The sequence below is a fragment of the Lycorma delicatula genome, chromosome 5 (genome assembly GCF_047948215.1).
Source record: "Lycorma delicatula isolate Av1 chromosome 5, ASM4794821v1, whole genome shotgun sequence".
In the NCBI taxonomy this organism is placed as follows: Eukaryota; Metazoa; Arthropoda; class Insecta; order Hemiptera; family Fulgoridae; genus Lycorma; species Lycorma delicatula.
In genome coordinates, this window is record NC_134459.1 from 89,945,035 (window position 1) to 89,967,659 (window position 22,625).

General features: G+C 31.1%; 1 protein-coding gene across 2 annotated transcripts in view; it reads right to left on the bottom strand.

Annotated features, from left to right (window-relative positions):
• Positions 1-22,625, bottom strand: part of Sas10 (UTP3 small subunit processome component Sas10) — a 54,897-nt gene that overhangs the window by 10,921 nt on the left and 21,351 nt on the right. Inside the window, exons 5-7 of one of the 2 annotated variants that reach the window (XM_075366611.1) lie at positions 19,286-19,442; positions 6,953-7,070; positions 2,604-2,822 (exon numbers count right to left, since the gene is read on the bottom strand). In XM_075366611.1, the coding sequence (XP_075222726.1) occupies positions 2,604-2,822; positions 6,953-7,070; positions 19,286-19,442 (494 nt within the window). The remainder of the gene's footprint in view (positions 1-2,603; positions 2,823-6,952; positions 7,071-19,285; positions 19,443-22,625) is intronic. The other variant, XM_075366612.1, reaches the window with a different exon arrangement.

Consider the following 22,625-nt stretch of genomic DNA (forward strand, 5'->3'; position numbering starts at 1 on the left):
TTACTTTTCAGTGTATTTTTATATTTGTTAATATATTATATTTTTTTGTTTAAAATTCTCAATTTGATTTAATTCTTATTTTTTACTTTTTAGAGGGTTTTTTCTAATTAGTTTCCTTTTTTTAATTAATATTAATATTAGTTAAATAAAAGCTTTTTTTAAACAATAATTTTTTAATTGTAATCAAATATATTTTTGTAATTTTTTTCTAATTATTTACACCAATTTATTCATCTTTTTTCTGTTGCATACATTTAAAATATAAGGAATTTCTCATATATTTCCAAAATCATTCTAATAATTTTAATGAATGATACTAATATACTTTTCATTCCTAATAAGCTGAAGAGAAAAAATAAAGACACATCTTATTGATTTTTTACAAGTGTTTGTTTGAAATGTGTACTACTACAGAATAACCTGCCAGATGTGAAGTGAGATCAATTATTAGATTTCTTTTGGCAAAAACCTTTGGCTTATACATTAACTGTTGGCCTTTTGCATGAAGTTGTAATGAAAAAGTCGGGTTACCATAAGTTTTATATTCTAAACTTCTTTCAGAAGAACAAAAATTGTAATATTTGGCATCTGCTTTGTCTTTACTCGAGGTCTATGACATGTAAGTGAGATACTAGTTGATCAAAGTGACAGGTAGGAAGGAGGTGGAAGATGAGGAGGACGATAGGGGGATGTCAAAAACTGAGATTTGGGGTTTCCAGATTAAGGGTTGGGTGGAGAGCCCCTTTCAGGAGGCGTGGAATGCCGAGGTATCTCATGGCCAATGAGTGAAAGGGGACTCCAGGGGATTTGTTAAGGGGTTAAAATGAAAAGACCAGAGTCCCAGGTTGTGGGTCCTCTCGGGGACTCTCCACTTAGAGGCAAACCATAAAGGAAGACCAGAGTCCTGGATGGAGATCCCTCCTCTAAGGGGACTTCCGCTTAGAGGCAAGGCATTAGAAAAGACCCAGTCCCAGCCGACCGGGTGGTACCCTGTGCAGGGAACGGCATAGCCAGGTCCAGCATGGTCACTCGGGAGGTTAGAGGCAAAGGTACCCTTGAGATTGAGTCGTGCTTCGCCAGCCTAGGTCTGGTCCCAAGGGGAAGGGAATGAAAAAAGGAAAAAAAAGTGACAGGTGACAAAACTTGGGTCTTATACATGAATGTTGAAACAAAACAACAATCTATGGAGACGAGCCTAATTCCCAAAAAAAAAAAAAATGTCAAAGATAAGTAATGGCTTCAATTTTTTGGGACAGAAGAGGTAATTTTTGTTATATTCAAGGAACATGGCCCTACAATAAATGCAGAAGTGTATTGTGGGACTCTAAAAAGTCACAAAGAGCAATCCAAAACAAGGGAGGTAACTTCTGGGATTTTCTTCATTTATGACAATCACAGCTCACTTTACTCAAGAATTTTTGACAAAGTATGGATGGGAAATTTTCAATCATCCTGCATATAGCCCAGATCTGGCACTGAGCAATTACCATTTTGTTCCCTCATATAAAAAACTCAGTGGCAACTATGCACTTTGATGACAATGGAGGTTTCAAGAAGGTGTCTCTAAGTAAAGCCAAGCAATAGAATTTTTTGATGAAGGAATACAAAAACTCATCAATAGATATGACAACTATCTCAATTATTTAGTGATTACATAGAAAAGTAGTTTAAGGATGTATTTTCAAATTGTATAAAACAAAAGTTTTTCCATAGCTATTTTTTTTTTTTTTTTACATCAAAACATAACTTACTTTCTGTAGATCCCTCATATAATGAATTCTGATATCTTTATCTGTTCTTGGAATGTGAATTTCTAATAATAAAAAAATACAAAAAGCATAAATGGAAAATAAAGTGTGCAGATATATAGGAACATTTTTATTTATATTGATGCAAGTATATTGATGCACTCCTAGAATTTTTTTGTATTTCCAATACAGCCAGTATTTTTAGAAACCATAAATGAGAAGTTTAAACTGAAACAAGGATACAATTAATTATAATTTTGAAACCAAAATGGAGACCTGTAATGTAAAGAGTAGAATAGAACGAATTTTTAAAAAATGTAAAATGTGTGGTGATGCTATAGTGATAATAGAATGCTTACTACATGGGTTGATAAAATACCTTAATGTACAAGATAATATAAATATAATCTTATAAGAAATCACATTGTTCAAAATAAGATCACAAATGCAAAGGCTCCACTCCTTGTACTCTATGACAGCATAGTAACACTTTGCTTTCACACAGAAAGTTCTGGGTTTAAATCCAAGTAAGGCTGGGATTTTTATTTTCCAAATGTTAAAAATTCATTTCTTATATATTTTTTCTAATTCTAACATGTATATTACAATCTGTTCAGCTTGTGAACCCTATCATCCAATAAGATGAGGATGATAATGATACAATTTTACACCTAGACCAACTCAGTGAGTAGTTTCTTATCACACAAATAACTATTTCTGAGCCTCAACCTGTTACTGGAAACAATAAATACATATGTACATTTATTAATAAAATTTAAAAACGGATTTGCCACTATATAAATACTTCATCAATTAATTTATAAGAAAATAAAGTAAACGAAAAAGTACACTTACACTTTTTTATCTTCAGAATCATTAAATAAATTAAGATTTTTTTCCTTATCCAGTTTTTGAACAATATCATTTAAATGTTCAAGATATTCAGAACTTTCCAATGAGTCTAACTGTTGTAATAATGTACGATATTTTAAAAGTCGTTCAGTAACTGGATGATCTTTTACCCTTATTCTCTTCTTTTTTAGTATTAAATAAAATGCCAAATTTGTACAGTAACTACAACAAAGTAACTAATATATATTTTAATAATACATGAAATTGCAATACTCATCAAATAAAAATGAACAAACTTGCTTTAAAAAATAAATTGTTTACCATATAAGCAGATACATAATTTCCAATTCTTTGGTTGAGATACTATATTAAATCCTGCATCCAATTACAAATACTGCTCCAACTTTCAAATTTTATTTAAGTGTATACAAACATGAAAAATAGAATAATCAAAAAATAATATGAGCACAATACTAACTTCAAAGAAACAAGTTTATTGTTATGGGTTTTTGCTAACTCAAACTCACTATTTAATGAAATGTTTTGCTAACAATAAAAGAAATTTATAGCTCAATAAATTAAAGGCTTTTTTACTTCCATTTTTACTGAATTACAACAGGAAATTTTATCAAATTCAAATGCATACATACAATTCTCAAACTTTACTAGAGATTTTGAATCATACATCAAAACTGACTGAAATTATTCCTAAGTGGGCATTTTGCGAGCTTTCTTAACTTATAACAACAATCATCTAAATGAATGTAAAAATACATTTATTCCCTTAAATAGATTTAATAAAACAATGAGTAAGAAATGCATTTTTGTTTGTAAACTGAAAACAATCTTAAAAAGAAAAAACATTCATAGAAAGTTTCACCTGAAGACCAGTAGAACCCAAAAATAACAGGGATTGATTGTATTGTTGTGAGGGGTAAGGACATAGTTCACACTGAGTCCAAGTGGAACCCTTCTAAGTCAATAAGCAAGGCGATGCTGTCTTGAGAGGTATTATGGAAGTACAATGAATTTTTAATGTTGTTATTTTTGGCAAAAATATGACAGCTGAAAATCATGAGCTACGTGCAGCAATCAAGTTTTGTTCTCTTTTAGAAAAAAAACATGGTGTAAACACCTGAAATTAAACAGAACCCCTACAAAGATCTTCAATGTGCAAAACATGTATTTATATGTGGTTTGTATGCTTCAAATAAGGAAAAATGAAAATCATCAGCAATTTGTGCATCCTACAAATGTTTTAACTAATGAAAATGTTGAAAAAATTCATGATGCCATCAATGACAAACTCAAAGAAATTACTTGAATTTCATGTAGCTCATGCCAGTGCATTTTGTCTTGGCATAAGAAGAGTTGAAGCAAAATTTGTGCCACATTTATTGACTCTTAAATCCAAACGCTTAGTAGCTTGTCAGCTTTGAAAGAACATCCAGAATCCGACCCAAAAACTTTTTCAAAGGATATATAACAAGAGATGAATTTTGGTGTTATAATTATGATCCATAAACCAAACAATATTCCAATTAATCGAAAGCCTCTTTTCTTCTCACCCCGAAAAAGGACAAGTCAATCAAATATAAAGACCATACTGATTTGTTTTTCTGATGTGAAGAGGTTGCCCATTCAAAATTTGTTCCTTCTCATCAAGCGATGAACCAACAATTTTATCTGGAGTTTCTCAAAAGATTGTGTGTTTCTTAATAAAAAAAAGGACAGGAATTTTGGCAAACAGGTGATTGGTTTTTCCATCAGAGCAGCAATGTTTGACAAGAAATGGAATGACCTCCTTGTCCAATCCTCTGTATTTGCCCAATCTCACACCTTGCAACTTCTTTTTATTTCCTACAATGAAAAGGGAACTCAAGGGAAAGCAATTTGGCAAGGTAAAAGAAGTGAAACAAAAAACAGCTAACGCCTTAAAAAGTGAAGAGTTCAAAAATGGTTTTGAGCAATGTAAAAAAACATTTGGACAAGTGTATTGGGTGTACTGGAGAGTATTTTGAAGGTGATTAAATTTTCAAAATAAATACACAATTTAAAAAAAATAGTTTCCTCATACAACTCATTTGTAACAAAACTGTTATAAAATATCAATATTTTGAAGTAATTAGAATCTGTAATCTTAACTAAAAACTGTGCTTGAGTTTGATTGAAAATGGATATAATATTTTCATAAAGTAGACATAAAATTTAGCCAGTTCAGCTTTACATTTATTAATTGTGTTAACCTTTTCCCATCACAATGATCCGCAGTTGATTAGTGCTCCGCGAAAATATGTTTGTATCTGATTGCCTCCCTTCATAGTCGTATGCTACCCTCTTGTGAAAAAAATTTCAAAAAATTACAGTATATTAAAGAGTTTTAACAGATTTTGACAACAAAAAAACTTTACGATTGGATATTTTTTATGCCCGTAACAAAAAAAAAATTGAAACAGTATAAAAATTACAATAATTTAATTGCAGAATTTTTTTTGCGCATTTCTACCGCGTTTTTTATTAGCAAAAATTTTTTTTTTTTGCTTTGTGTTTATGAAACATAGTTTGCTGATTTTAAAAATAATACTTTCAAGCAAATCAGTTGAAAATTGGGCAAAATATGATGAAAAACCCGTGTCATAAATCACAGATTAGTAACATATGTTAGTATAAGTGAAAGTAGATTCAGAAAACTACATTTTATAAAAATTCTCACCACTCAAAAGGCTATTCAGATTGACAAAAAACCATTTTTACTGCATACTCTTATTCATTACGAATCTATATGTGTTACATGTTTACCAATATCGTTTGTCAGAAAAGATATTTATAGGCCTCAAGTAAAAGTGACATATTTATGACCACAAATTCCTTCTTTTTTTTTGTGTGTGCCGTATATCATAATTTATTATGTGTTTCAATACATCGATATGTTGCTAGTAATAATAAAGCTATTTTTGTAAATAATAAATAAATCCGTAACCCTCATAGAAATTATAATACACAAGTCACACACACACACAAAAGCACATTTCTGAGAAAAAAATGGTCATATTCTTTCTAGTCTAAATAAAACATTTTACATTGTATAAACGTCGTTCAAATTGTGTAATAAAACTGATTCCTTCGTGAATATAAAAAAAAAAAATAACCGACTTAGATCCCATATAAAATGATTTTGTAACAGCGTTTTAAAACTGACGCCATACATAGCCAGTTTAATGGCTACATGATCTGAAAAGGTTAAAAAAATGTTTGCCTAGTTTATTCAAGAGGTTTTTTAAGTAACAAAAACATGATTTTGCAGTTCTTTTCAAAAGCTCCAATTTCAGGATTTTATAAAATAAAGACTTTACTTTTTGACTGATTATAAGAGGTACCACTCTGCTGACCTCCATAAGGTAGATATCTGCCTTTCCAATAGAAGATTCTGGCTTTAAATCAGGCTTGGCATTTTTCATACATAACAAAATTCCTCTTTTATTAATAGCTTTACCTGGATGATTAGTCTATAACTGCTAAATTAAATAATCCACAAGCACATTGTTTCAAATGTAAAGCATTAATAAATATAGTGTTAAAAATGGTTCTGAAAAATTTCAAACTACTAACTCTTTTCTTTTAATATTTGTTTTTTAAGATGTTATTTATACCTTACAACTACAACTTTTAAAGATATGGTTCATGCTATGTTAGTTTAAATATGATTCAGCATTATAAATTAAATATCAAACTTATGATGAGCAAATTTTTTATTACACTAATTAGGTGGTAATGCGGCAGCAGGAAAGAAAATATTAAGTTAAAACTTTACAGGGCAGCCAATTTCTTTCAGGAATAAAAAATGGACCTTCTCCAGGCATAAAGGATGGTTCTGCAAAATAGGTTTGAAAATGTTGCCCTCCCTCCTACCCTTCCATGTATGATTTATAATAATAATAAACAAAAAAGGAATAAAATCAGTAAAACAGTATATATTTCATTAATTCATTTATCTATTAAATTCAAAACTTTTCTATTACAAAAGTTTTAATATATATATTTAATAGGGGAATAAAGAAATTACCATTAACTTTCTTATGCTAGGCTTAATGAACAATTGAATTAGTACTATACTAACTCTGTTTCTAATATCTAATATCATTTTAAATGTTAACTAGTTTTTAAATTAAAGCCCATTTCAAGATGGACACATGCATATAATATCTTTGTATGTGCCTGCATAAACACACATGCGCTCACACACACACACACACACACACACACACACACACACACACACAATACACATGCGCACACAAACACACACACACAACATATAAAATAAAACCAATAAAAAATTCATTTATACTAACTTCAAAGTCAAATGAGTTTTTAATTCCAAAAATTTAGAGCATGGCAATTTTGATGATACATTATTGGATCTAATTAATTTCAAAATAGGAAATTTTTCTTTCACAAAAGTCAATCTCTCTGTAAATAATTAAAAAAAACACAAAAATAACAATCACAATAAATTTCTAAAAATAATTAATAATATTTCCTTGAATAACACTTGCATTAAAAGGAGCTTGTTTTCATATTATATATAATAAGGTAATTAAAAGAATACAATGCGAATATACAGAATTCACACAATTGCTCTACAGAAATTCATACCCTCAAGTTAATAATTAGTGAACGTTACAAATTATCAATATAAATTCATTCTATCCAGTATAACATCTGAAAAATTTATCAATAGAGTTAAAGAAGGATAAATTTTTAAATGTGTAATAAAAGAAAGAATCTTTTGATTGATTTATGTTAAAACATAATTTCTGTAACTAGTGTTTAAAACTTTCATGATTTTAAACTTGAGCAAAGCAAATACAGTTACCCATATTTGAATTTCTTTGTCTCACAATGTGATATACAAAATAAAATAACAATTATTTTAATCATTTTTATTAAAAATCATACGATGAACAAAAATAAAAATCAATAGCAATAACAAAAATTCACAGCATTTTCCTTATTTAACTATTTTACTTAATAAACATCTCAAAGTGTTTACCCAAATTATTAACGGGTATTCCATTCTGATTCAACAAATTTTCAAAAATTTTATTGGATAATTATTTTGGATTTTGATGATATTTGGTATATATTACCCACCTTGTAGTGGCCAAAAATCATTTTTTTATATTTAAAAAAAAAAATTTTCTTGAGTAATAGATTACTTTCTAACTTGCAACAGGTAAAAACAATCATTTTTATCAATTTTTCCATGAGCTATAGCATTCTCATTTTACATTATGCAGAGGTCAAAAAGAGCTTTTTTGAAAGAAAAACGGATTACGGAGTGTTCAATTGGTATTCACACTAAAGATGTAACTTCATCTTAGTGTACTTAAAATTCATTTTGTTACATAACCAAATCTTGTAATATTTACTGAAGTTACATTTACAAATTTTTTTTTTTTCAAAATTTGGGTTCAAAATAAATAATGAAGGGCTTAGGGTAACAGGCCTGTTTTTTACCTTTTAACTCTTAAGTACTAGTAATACTTATAAAAACAATTGGACTGTTACCAAGTGTACTTCCTTAAAAAAAAATGTCTGCCAAATCGTAATATTTTAAAAATGTCTCATTTTTGGGGCCCAAATGCTACATGTGGTACAGATGGCAGAAATCTGAAATCTTTACAGCAGTAAATACTTTTTATGTACTTTAAAACCATATAAAATTTATTTTGTTACTCGCGGGGGTTGACGAGTAATGAAGCCATCAAAACCGCTAAAAACACCATTCCTTCTAACCATAAACAATGTATCCAAAAAATTCACAGCATGCATTTTTTCAAATAATTTAGGCCTACTACACATATTTTTATAAGTCAATAATGAGATAGCTTACATTCTAGATAGTTTGTTACTTAAAGTATGACTCATACACACAAACTCAAGTTTAAACACAAAAGTGAGTAGACTTGCACGGACATGAATGTTTGTAAAATCCTATATGTAAACATTGCAGAAGGCTCAGTTACTGTTTTGATTTCAATGTGATATGTTGTATTGTTGCTAGTGTTAATACTGTGGTTAAATAATATACACTTGATTATAAAGTAATTTTATTAGCAGTGGACTTATCTTTTGTGTGATATCTTTTATTTTTAATTTTATTAATTAAAGAAATTTTTATTTTAGCTGTAGAAAAACTGGGATAAGACAAAGTGAGGTACAATTGATAGTTTTATAATTTATACTAACTGTATTGTTATTGTAAGAACCCTTGCATATTATAAAAACGGATTACGGAGTGTTCAATTGGTATTCACACTAAAACAGTATGTCACAAATTGACTTAAAATAGATCTTCAGTATTGCACGATATTTTAGAGTTTACTGAACAGCAAATAACATTGATATCTTTAAGAAGTGAATGTACTGAAACAAAAAATATCTGTACTTCTCATAAAACCCAATGTTTGGATAAATATTTTTATATTAATGGGAAAAGTTGCTCTGACCCATTTAGCTGTCAGACCAAGCCGGTTAAGAAATCTCTTCGAGAAATATCTTTAACACTTTCAATCTTTCAAGTAATCCAAATCTAAAATTAATTCCAGGCAGAGAACTGTGTACAAAATACAAAAACCACAAGATGTACAAAAAGCGAACTGAAATGTTAAGATATATTTGAGCCTCAATATGTTAAAAGTCAAGTCGGTGAATAAAGCTTGTTCAGCACTTGGCATTTCCCCCGTTTAGGTTCAAAAATTATTGAGCAGCACAAAGGAACCAATTTTAAAAAATAAAGTTACCAGTAAATTAAACAATTCCTTTGATTTAAATATTTCTACAGAAGAAACCAGTTTAATACCACAAAATTATGCTGATTTAGATAGGGAATATGATAAATTAATCATTAAAATAAAGGTGAAAATGGAAACAGTTACACCAACACAAGAAAAAATTAATATTTTAAGTTTATTACCAAGCAACTGGAGCATTCAAAAATTCAAAATGAGTACAGTGTTAGTCAGTATTTAGCCCGTCAATCCAAACAATTAGTTAAAATAAGTGGAATTTTGCCACTAATCAGAAAAAGAAACCCAGTCACATAATTGATAAAAATTTTATTAAATGTGTCTACGATTTTTACCAGAATGATGAGCACAGACGAATCATGCCAGGCAAGAAGGATTGTACCTCATTAGATAAGCTGATTAGAAAAAAATAATAATCAAAAAAGGGTTTATCTTATGTAACTTAAAAAATTGTACAGCCTTTAAAGAAAAACATAACTTAAATTTTTTTTCAAAATTTGCTGATTTATGACCTAAATTTTGTGTTTCAGCTGGTGGGTCAAATACTCTGTTACTGTGTGTATGTCACACACCAAAATGTAAAACTCATGTTATCCACTTTAAAAATGAAATTTGATTATAAAATTCTCCAAGCTGCACTTTCTACATTATATAACTCAAGTTAAATACATCATCTTTGACCAACTCTCTTATTTGAGGACCAACAAATATTCCTTGTTTAATTTTTCCTTCATTTACATTTGGAAATTTCTGCCTCATGTACAAAAATCCAGGACTATCCTTCTTCATTGCTTTTAAAAAAGTTTTCATTAGTCCTAGCTTGATATGGAGAGGATGTAAAAATATTTTTTTGGGTTCAACTAAGGGCTCACAAATAATATTTTTCCCATTTGTAGTTAAGTTGTCTTGTTTCTTCCACTCTTTGGCAACATAATGTTTATCCCTAGCTCGGCTGCCCCATTCACAAAGAAAACACATATATTTAATATAGCATAACTGCAAGCCTAACAAAATAGCTATAGCTTTCAAATTACCATATGTGTTCCAGCAATGTTTTTTATTATTTACTTTTTCAAGAATGTCTTTCATCATATTGTATGTCTCTTTCAAATTAATACCATAAGCGATTGGTATCAAAGGATATTTGTTACCGTTGTGTAGTAGAACCACTTTTAAACTATACTTGAATGAATCTATGAAAAGGCACCAGTCCTCACATTTATGAACTTGTCCTAAGTGCAACATAAGCTCATCAATATTTGTGCAATAAACCAAATTATTTTCATCAATAAAGTACTGAGAAAGTTCTTTTTGTCGGCTTCAAAAGCTCAAAATTTTTATATTTTTTTAAAGTAAATTCCAACCTTGCAGTCTTGATCCCAACAATTCAGCTTAATTTTTTGATAAATTTAAATCCCTAGCCAAGTAATTTAATTCACCTTATGATATAAGATGTGGCTTATTGGAAGATAATTAAAAATCAAAATCATTGTTGTCTTCTTCAGTACGACCAGATTCTTCATCGCTCATTTCGAAACATACATTCACAGGTGGCTCAGGAACTGGAATAATTTCACTGTGAAGTAGAGGCCTGATTACAGATTGCAATGAAGGATATTTTACAGTACGTTTAGATTTTTTAGAAATTCCAGACATACTTGTTAAACAACAGTAACAATCAGTTACATGATCCTTTGGTTCACGCCAAACCATAGGTACTCCAAATGACAAGGCCTTCCGTGTACCTTTCAGCCGTCCTCTTAAATATCCAGAACAATTAGTGCATACTATATGAACAGACCATGTCTTATCCTGATCACCAATTTTACACTGAAAGTACAAATGATATGCTTTTTTAATTAAAGGTGTAATGTTTTTTCTATTTGATTTTACAGTAACCTCACTAAATACATAACAAAATGCATCACATCATTTATACATTTCAAGGCATTATGATACTGCAATGTTAACAAACTTACATCAGCAATAAGACTGAACAAAATTGATTCATTCCTAAATCCAGTGCTTAATACAAACAACACAGCTGTATTTTCGGCTACATGTTTTGATCTGCACAGACATGATTAATCTTTTCCATGAAGGCTCACTCTTAGTATTAGATGTCATAATATGTGACTGATATGATATAATTCTTTGTCTAGTATTGTTTATTTATAGCTTACAAATTATGTTAATAAAATTAAACAATAAAAAATGAGCTAACAGAATATAATATAGGAGCTTAAAATGCTAACTATACATTGGAAAGTGAATAAAATCCTTTAATTAAATTAAAAAATTTTTCAAAAATGGTGGGTGATAGAAAGACTCTGAGTTCATATTCATTTTCAGCATCAAAAAACAGATTAAAATCATGAATTTCATGTCAGACAACAAAAATTATGTTTATCAGGTAATCTAAAAAGGCACCATTTTGTTGCAAAGAAATAGGCTAATTTCCTCAACATTAAATAGTAAAACTTGTTGGAGGGTGATGTAATATAATTGGAGACTTGTCTCAAAATTTTCCTTTTGTGATACAGAATCATGTCCAGTCATATCAGTGATCAAAAAATTATGCCACATTACATCCACTTCTTATATATTTTAAAAAATAAATACAATTATAAAGTCCAAGCGACCTCTGAATCAGAAACATTTACAATAGTATCAGTACACAAAGATATTATTGTTTCTGATTGCTTTATAGGTTTACCAAAGCCAAAATGTAAAAATTATGTCTGCTGCATATACGATGGCAAATGGTGGTTAAGTGAAATCATTGTCATTGAAGTCAAAATACATGAAAATGAAGAGGAATATAAAATACACTTTTTCCATCTGAAGGCCCTGGTACTTCATTTACAAAATCATTGAGGGATGATCAAACATGGGTTCAACTCGAAAATATTTTAAAGATTCTCACACCTTCAGAGCTTTTTCTATCAACTAGTGGAAGAGGACACAACACTACATCAAAGATAAATCAGGGCTTATCAGTTCTACTCAATAAAAAAATGGGAGGAAAACTAAGTTATGTTAGTTAAATTAGTTATCAAAAAGTGCAAGATTTATTCATAACTTCCATTAGCAGGAGTAAAATAAGGTAAAAGTGAATTGAAAAACTAGTTAATGTATTTGAACTGTTTATCATTTTGTATTTATTATTTATCATTCTGTAATTTTGACTATTTATCATTGTGTAATTGACTATTTATTAATAATCAATATGTTCATTCTAATGGAGTTTGGTTGTAATTTTTATAATCTGAAAAAAAATACATAACATTCAGCATTTTTGGATACGTTGTTTGCAGTTAGTAGGATCGGTGTGACTATTTATCATTGTGTAATTGACTATTTATTAATAATCAATATGTTCATTCTAATGGAGTTTGGTTGTAATTTTTATAATCTGAAAAAAAATACATAACATTCAGCATTTTTGGATACGTTGTTTGCAGTTAGTAGGATCGGTGTTTTTAGCAGTGTTGTTGGCTTCATTACTCGTCAACCTCTTTGAGTAACAAAATAAATTTTATAAGGTTTCAAAGTACATAAAAAGTACATACTGCTACAAACATTTCAGATTTTTGCCACCTGTCCGAATTTGTTTTTGGACCCCAAAAATGAGACATTTTCAAAATCTTATGATTTGGTGGCCATTTTTTTTTTAATGAAGGACACTTGGTAAGTCAATTTTTTATAAGTACTACTAGCACCTAACAGTTAAAATATAAAAAACAGGTCTGTTACCCTAAACCCTTCATTATTTATTTTGAATCCAAAATTTGAAATTCAACAATTTGTAGTAACTTCAGTAAACATTACAAGATTTGGTTACGTAACAAAATGAATTTTAAGTACACTAAAATGATGTTTCATCTTTACTCTTTCCAAAAAGCCCTATTTGACCCTTTGTACAATGTGAAATAAGAATGCACGATTTAAAAATTAAAAAAAAATTTTATTTTATACAATTAATTTTCTTATTTGTTTACAAATTTGGCAAAAATGTTTTGATGGTAATCATCATTTAACTATTAATTTTTTTGTTTTGTTAATTAACACAAGCTGACATAAGTTACCTTTAACAATAAAAAATTTATTGAAATCACCATAACATAAAGCTGTGAATGACAACAGATTTTTATATTCAGTTTAAAGAGAAAGACATTTTTTACAGTTATTGAATGCAAGATTTGAACAGAATTAAACATATTGAATTATTTAAAGTAAGAAAATAATAAAAAAATATATATAAGTAGAACAAAAATAAGTTATGACACTCATAATTATTGTATCCAACAAACAAGTTAATAATCCTACTGAAGAAATGATAAACCAAGTTAATTTTCTTCCTTACAGGTAATACTATTAACAATATGCTTACACAAACAAATACGAGGGTAAATGAATTATTATCCGCAATTTAGTTATATTTTTGTTTATGTTGGTAGTACTGTTGTGTTGCATAGATGACGCATGCGTGGTTTAATTGTTGTTATGTCTGTGCAGGTTTGATGTTGATGCTGCTAGGTTAGTTCCATTACTGCTGCCCTGCCGTTAACCATGGCTGCTCCGCTTTCTGTTTGCACCAAAGAAGAGCAACGTTCAGTGATCAGTTTTTTGTGGTCAGAAGGTGTATCAGGGGCCAAAATTCATCAAAGACTTTCGGTACAGTACGGGAACAGCGTGTTGCCGCAACGGAGATTCTACGAATGGACTGAAAAATTCAAAAAGGTCGCACAAGTGTTACACATGATGAAGGAGCCGGACGACCGTTTACTGCCACAAATGAGGAAAACATTGAGCGTACATGTGACATGGTTTTCTTAGACAGACGAGTAACTATTGATGAAGAGGCACATCGTCTGCAAATTAGTCACGGTTCTGCCTACGATATTATCCACAACAGACTTGGGTTTCATAGTCTGTGCAAGATGGGTCCCATCAACTCACACAGTTGCATAAACAAATGCGCCTGAACATCTGCCGAAAACATTTGGATCACTATGGTAATGAACAGGACATCTTCTTAGACAGAATCATCACTGGTGACAAAGCATGGATCCATCATTAAGAGCCAGAGATTAAACAGCAGAGTATGGAATGGAAACATCCAAATTCACCCTGCAAAAAAAAAGTTCAAGACCCGACCGTCTGCTGGAAAACTGATGCTTACGGTTTTTTGGGACTCACAAGGCCCAGTACTGGAACATTATGAGGAAAGGGGCACGTCAATAAACAGTGCACGTTACAGTGAGATGCTTACTGCCAAGCTGAAGCCTGCAATTTGAAGCAAATGGTGAGGACTGCTGTCAAAAGGTGTTGTGTTGTTGAACGACAATGCCCGTCCACATACTGCTGTCAACATTGCTGAAACACTACAGAAACTCAACTTTGAAGTACTGGCTCATTCTCCATATAGTCCTGATCTTGCCCCTTCTGACTACCACTTGTATGGTCCACTCAAAGAGGCATTAAGGGACCGTCAATTTACCTCGGACGAAACAGTGAAAGAAGCCGTGCATTCCTAGCTTACAGCTTAACCAAAAACCTTCTTTTATGAGGGCATCAGGAAGCTTGTGCAATGATGGACAAAGTGCATTGAACTTCAAGGGGACTATGTTGAAAAATGATGTACATGTAAGTTTCCTACTTGTATTACAATAAAATTTATAACTACATTGCGGATAATAATTGACTTACCCTTGTATAAATATTGATGATTACCTTCAAATTTATATATACTTCGTTTCATTTGCAGATTTTAATTTCTTATTAGGTGGTTCATCATTAATATCATCATCATTTCATGATGATAAGCCCATTTTCCACGAGCTACAGTTCATGGAAAAAGTGACGAAAATGGCTGTTTTTATCTGTTGATGAGTTAGAAAATTGTCTATTACTCAAGAAAATTTTTTTTAAAAATATGAATAATATTTTTTGGCCACTATAAGGTGGGTATAGTAATCATACACAGTAGGTCTGAAAAGTTCCTGAACTAAATTTTTGTAGTCAATACAAGTAGCGCCATCTCTCAAACAACCAAGTAACTATGTAGTACAATGTCTGACAGGTATATGTACAAAATATCATCACGTTTCTTCGCTCCAGTCTCGAGTTATATTCGGTCACATATGTTATGTTCATGTGACCTTGTGCGAGCTCACGACATGGAACAGATAAGTGCAATTGGGTTGATTGAATATCAGATTGGAAGGGGGACACCTCATGTGACCTTGACCATTATTTCAAGGTTAACACAATTTTTTCAAAGGGAATGACCTATTTTTGACACCACCAATGAAAAGAGGAGAAACTTTTACATTGAAATATGATGCACCCCTATGACTTTGTACCTTTTTTGAGTCATATGGCTAACTATCAAAGGCAGTGTTATACAACAGCGTAAGTTTATATGCTCAGCGTAAGTCTATGTTATATGCTCTTTCTCATAGTTTCCAAGATAAATGGCTGGAATATAAATATTCCAGGAATATTGTATGACCTTCTAAAACATGTAACTTGTATAACACTAACTCTGATGAAATGCAGGATACATTCATGTCATTCCAGGGAAGGTTTTAAGCCATCAACCGAGGACCTAGCTCGCTTGAAGGTTAAGATATTAAAAATATTCATTATTTCTTTGCCGCCAAGGAAGATGAAGTTGTGAATTGATATTCATTAAAGAAAAAAATAGATTAATTCTTTTACTTCATTATTATATTTCTGCCACCACAGCAAAGAATTAAATTATGAATTTTTCATCATCAAAGGTGTGTGTACCTAAGTTACCATGATTGCTATTATTCTATCTTTTGTAATTTAGTTTCTTTTTCAGCTTTCTATAAACCCAAATACTATAATTATTATTTATCAGTATTATTCTCACAACCATGAGGATAATGTACAGTGCGGGATCCAGGGGTTGAAGCCCTCTGGGTAGATGGGAATGGTGAGCGAAGCTAGCTCTACGGCCACAGGCTAGGCCCCTTGGCCCTGGGAGGCCTCGAGGAGCCCCTGAGTTGTCTTCAGGATTTGCCTGGGCTGACCTGAGCCCCATGGGTCCAGGTTCCAGCTAGATAGGTCGGCTAGCATAAATATAATTCTTTTAAAAATGAAGGATGAAGCTGCAACATGACTCTGATTTTATTACTAACATATTAACACTAAAAATATCAATTGGTAGTGAATTTGGATTTCAGAATGATGTATAAGGAAGAACTGATTAACTTTAAGCTCTACTCTTACATCTGTTACTGAAAAAAATGTTGTACCTATCTACAGTGTCATTTAAGTCTGGCTTCAACTAGAGATTAAATAAGATTCCCATAAAATATAATCAATTTTCAGTAACTTAACCTTCAAGGAACTTATTAATTTTACTCAGTTAATTTGTTTAAATTTCTATTCTGGACTAAACTTATAAAACTGAGGACACTCAGTTCTCCTTGCTGAGAAGTAAGGATAGTTGTTATTACTATCTGTAGGTTCTTTAATAGTTAATTAGCCCAATGCTGAATAGATTTAAAGATAATGTCCCATACCTGTCTACAATCTAACAGCCTAATCAGAAGTGTAACAATCCAAAAATACAAAATGTTTAGAAAATATACAGTGGAACAAACTCAACTGCATCTACATAATTAAAGCTTCATCCTTCAGCAGAATACAGTAGGACTAGGGATTGAAACAGGCACATCCTACTGCCCAAAATTTTTGTTTACTTTTCTCATTATACTTAATAATTTACCAACTACTAATTTTGTTTTTATAATGAATATTTTACACATTTTACTAAAGCAACCTGATATTCAACTGTACCCCTAGATACATGTAACTACTGAAAAATTCAATACGTTTGTCTTTGCAATATAAACATTTATGGTCATCAACCTGTATAAAAAACTTATTTAAAAAAGTTACCCTCTATAAAAAAGTTATTTCAAAGGAACTGCAGTACTTCTTGAGTGCTTTAATTTTTTACAAAGTCATTTGGCAATCTGCAAAAAATCTAAATCATTACCACATAAACTCCCAGAACTAGCAGTAGCCCAAAAGCCACCTGTATCTAAAGAAGATTTCTCCAATATAAAAAAAACAAAATATATATATATATTACATAAGTTAAATTAGTTCAGACTTAAACAGTATCCTTGCAAAACACCCCCTTAATTATTTTATATGTTCAGAATCACCACCATAAATGTCAACTGTAACTTCTTTGATTTTTTAAGCTAGTGATGCAATTCATCTTTTACTGCTCATACCTAGGTAGCTAATTTTTCCCTAAATATTATATCCTTTAATAAAAAATAGTTTGAAGATCAACAAAGAGTTCAACATTTTTTTTGTGCTGAATCCATACATGAGTTTCTATAAATGTATAGATATTGCAGCCATAATTCCTTCTGAAAACAGCCTGCAACTTGGAAAGAGTATACTACAAGGATAAATCAAATATAAATGGTAATTTTGTTCCAGAGCAATTACGGTTGGTAGGACTGGGCCAGTGCTTCTAGTATGCTTGGGTGGGATTACTAGGAGTGGGGAGAGCCGGCCATTCCACACTCCCAACCAATTCATTAGCAACGCTCACAATGTCAGAGCAACAGGTGCACCCCTCCACTGCACAACGCTCAATTATAAAATTTCTTACTCATGAAGGAGTTCAAGCGACAGAAATTTTCTAGAGATTGACTGCACAGTTTGGGGACCAAACATTATCAAGGACTCGTGTATTTGCCTGGCATAAAGAGTTCAAGGAAGGACGATAACGAGTGGAAAATCAGCAACACGATCGCCATCCTTGGATCAGTATTACAGATGAAAACATGGTTCGAGATATTCTTGAAGATAATCAACGGGTGAGAGTATTCAAAATTGCAGAACAGGTCAGAATAAGTAATGGAAACTGTCAAGCGATCATCAAAAATGACCTATAGTTCCGTAAATGGCCAGATGGCCATCGTAAAAGAAAGTTGAGACATTTGGAGGTCTGTCAGAGGCTTACAGCAAGGTTTGCAAAAGAAAGTGATGCATTTTTGAGTCGGATCGCCACTGCGATGAAACATGGGTCCACCACTACACTCCCCAGTAGAAACAAGCCAGTACACGTATGGAGTGACAAAAGAAAGGGGAGGCAGCCCCAGTGAAAGCCAAGACTCGACTGTCAGCTGGCAAGGTTCTTTCAACCGTTTTTTCTACTGACAAGGCTTTTTGTTCATTAATTTTTTGCAACAGCGACACACAATCAACGCTGCGCTGCTTACTACTGCAAAGTGTTGAACGAGGTGAGGGTTGCATATCGCTGCACAAACGAGACCAACTGATTTGAGAGGACATCCTCCTCCATGACAACGCCATACTACAGCTCTAATCGCCCTGCAATTTTCATTTGTTTGGGCCACTTAAAGAAGCTCTAGGAGGGCAACGATTTGATGACAAGGGCATGGAGGGATTTGTGCGCAATTGGCTCCTGACACAACCAGTTTCATTCTACGATGCTGCGATAAAATACCTTCCTTCTCGCTGGGAAAAATGTATTTCTAATGCAGGAAACTATGTAAAAAAAATAAATTATATTTGCCTTTTATTTTTCAATACATTTTTTAAAAATAAAATCTCATTTATATTTGATTTACCCTCATACATTTCTCAACCCAAATTAGAAGTTTTTCTTTTGGCCAAAATACCTGTAAACATTTTTATTTTTGTGATCTGTTACTGCAATATCACAATACATACTCAGATCCTTCATGCCACACCACCTTTCTTACCTAAGTTCTTTCTTAACTAAGTCTGAGAAAGTATGAGTTAAAAAAAAAATTCATAAATATTTAAATAAAAAGAATGGAATACCTTTAAAATCATTAACAAGACCAAAAAATTCGGGTGATTCATTTTGAAATAATGCTAATTTTTCACGTTTACTTAATTTACTTAAATCAGTTTTAACATCATCTTCATCATCACCAGATAATCCAACACCTCCTTCAATCTGAACGTCCTTTTTATCCTGAAACAGAAAAACAAAACTGTCAAAAGCTAAACCAAAAATTTTTTAAATTAATTAATAGATGAACCTCTTAAAAACATGTTCAATATATTAAATGCAATTCATAAAATAATAAACTGAAAAGTTATCAGAAAAATAAATATTACTTAGAAACCATGTAAATGGATCAAAAAACATCAAATGAGATTGTTTATTACAAACACTGCGCAAGAGATGTAAAGGCTGCTAAACATTTAACCAGAATTTACTACATTTAACTACTACTATAATTATTATTTAACTATCACTACTATTTAAAAACTATATTTCAACAATTTGATTTTCCTCATTAAATTATAATCCTCTGAAAATAACAAAATATGAAAACATTTACTTAAATTAAAAAAAAAAATTAATCAAGGTAAATATGTTTCTATCTCTAAACGTCCATGTTTTTTTTATATATTTTATACAAATAATGAATAATGCTAAGAAATTAAAATAATAGAAATGATAACTAATTACTATGCAATAAATGTGATCAAAGATGGCATCTTTCCTCTTTCTATGCTTCGAAATCTGCAGCCTCAGATATTTCTTGTTCTAACAACTGTAGAGGAATACAGCAAGTTAAATTTTTTTTTGTTTTTATAACAGCTCTCAGAAAGATCACATTTTTATCACATCAGAGTTTGGTGTGGTTTCAATGTATGCTCTATTTTCTATAATTATTTTAATTTTAGTGGAGAAATTTAATATTTTCCTATCTGGTAAAGTGTTTTTTATTATCTAATCATTAAATTAATTGTTCATTTAGTAATTGTTAAATTAATTGTTTATTTACTTTATTTAATTAAATTCAATTGTTAATTAACTGTGTTATTTAAGGAATGATGCATTAACAATAGTGTTTACACCTGCATTTGTTTGTTTTGAAAATAAGGGTTGTATTATTCAACTAAAGCACTTTCTCATCCTTTGTGATCAAAGAATATTTTTACTGGGTGCACTAGATCAAAAGGTCTTGCCTTTTCGTCATCCATAGCAATGGGGAAACTCGTCTAGATTATTATTTTTAGTAATTAAAGATCACATCACTGTTTCTTAATTTACCAAAAATTTAAACAAGCAGAAATAAAATACAGTGAATATTTAATTTAAATAGAAAAAACTTACTAAAAATGATTAAATTTTAACATATTTTATGGAAAAAAGCACCAATAATATTTTTATGCATAATAAAATACACATAATTAAAATAAACCACATAAAATTCCACTCAGGTTTGACATTTTTTATATGCTATAAAATTTTTGTATCATATTCTCATGAACAAACTTCAAGCTTATGTGCAAATGATGTACTTATAAAAAAGTTAAAATTTTTCTAAACGTAAAGATGCTTTCAATATCCAGTTTTCAAAACTTAAGTTGTATGCTTTTTATGCTCGAAAAGAAAAAGTACAATCTGTAGGTTACTAAAATCATTATACACCATAGTATATACAAGGCATGTTTTATAAATAAGGGCAATTTTCAATTTGCCCCCATTAGTTGCAGTAGAAACTGATAACACCAGTGTAGTATGTTTATTTATATCAGCAATCATCTGTTTGCAACAATAGGTTAATGTTATTCACATTAGCTGATGTTTACAGCCTGGCTGAAATGAATGCTACAATAAATAATCCTGTAAGTTGTGAAGTAGAGTCAATAATTAGTTATCTATTGGCAAAAAACAAATCTGCTGGTGATAGAGAAATTGTTGACATTTACATACCCAGTATTATGTGCAAAGGTAAATTTTGCCAATGGTGTAGTTTGTTTGATGGAAGAAAACGAATGTTCACGATGAAGAATGTATTGGTCGCCCGACTGTCATCATAGATGAATTGACTGAATATATATGAATGTAAAAATCCAAGAAAACAGAAGGCTTACTCTTTCTCAATTATCAATTAGATTTACTTTTTTTTCACGATCAATAATTTACAACATTTGAACTGAAAAACTGGGTTATAAAAAGTTGTGTTCCAGATGAGTACCAAAAATGTTGACAGAAACACACGAAGAAAAATGTCTTGCTGTAGCTCAAACATTATTGAAAAGCTATGAAAATAAAGGTGATGATTTATGAAAATACATTACAACCAATGATGAAACTGGACACCTTGATACTGTAGAATATTACAAAAAATGAAGGATAATTCATTTGGGCAGCATAAATTCCGCAATAGATTGAAGGATTTTTTCCAATCTTCATTTTGATACCACTGCTGCCACATATATTCAACCAAGTACAAATCTATCATCAATCAGCTTGTTCCCCAACATTACTTGTTACAATGTTTGGCCTTCGCCCACATACTTTCAACCATTTGGGTTTGGGCTCAGGTTTGCGTGTCAACAAAAGTTAATGTGTGATTGACTCTTCAGTATACTAATGCTGCCACACAGCACCATATACTAGTCATTCATCTGACAAAACAGTAGTCCCTGGTGCAATGTATTATCGGATGTTTGGCAACAAAGTTTCTGCAGATCTGTCTGGCACTACTACGAGAAAACAAACTCTTGCTTCTTGGCAAATTCTACCAACCACCCACTATTGAGGCAATACTCTTCCGCCTATTATATTTTTTCTTAGTAAAGAAAGTTTCATTAATTTTGACATATTAGGTCCACCATTCACTAATGATTATTTAAACTATCTTCGCGCACCTCATGAATAAAACTGTTCCAATTGAAGCACGTGTTATGGTTCATTCCCAGTTCTCCTCAAAAGAATTTGACCCAAGTGCATTTTTTACTCCAGCAGTAAACTAATAATACAACAGTGCAAACATCTAACTTTGAGAGCCATGTTCCATGTCTCAATTGTTTAGATTCACGACAGTCTTACCTGGAACAAACCGTAACACTCTTTACCTCAAGTGTATAATTTCATTTTGTGCACATATCAAACACATATTTTGATGATTTATGTTTGATATTTTCATTTGGTGCTGACTGTATCAAGCTATCAACAAATTAATTACATGACTATTATACTTAAAGTTATATTTCTGTTAAACAAAAACGTGATAGATGATAAAGTATTATATACTCGTAAATACTGGTGAGGACACAAATTGAGTCACCCGGTACATTACTGCATTAACACAATTCCACATGCTGCAGTAAAATCTCACAACTACATAACAAT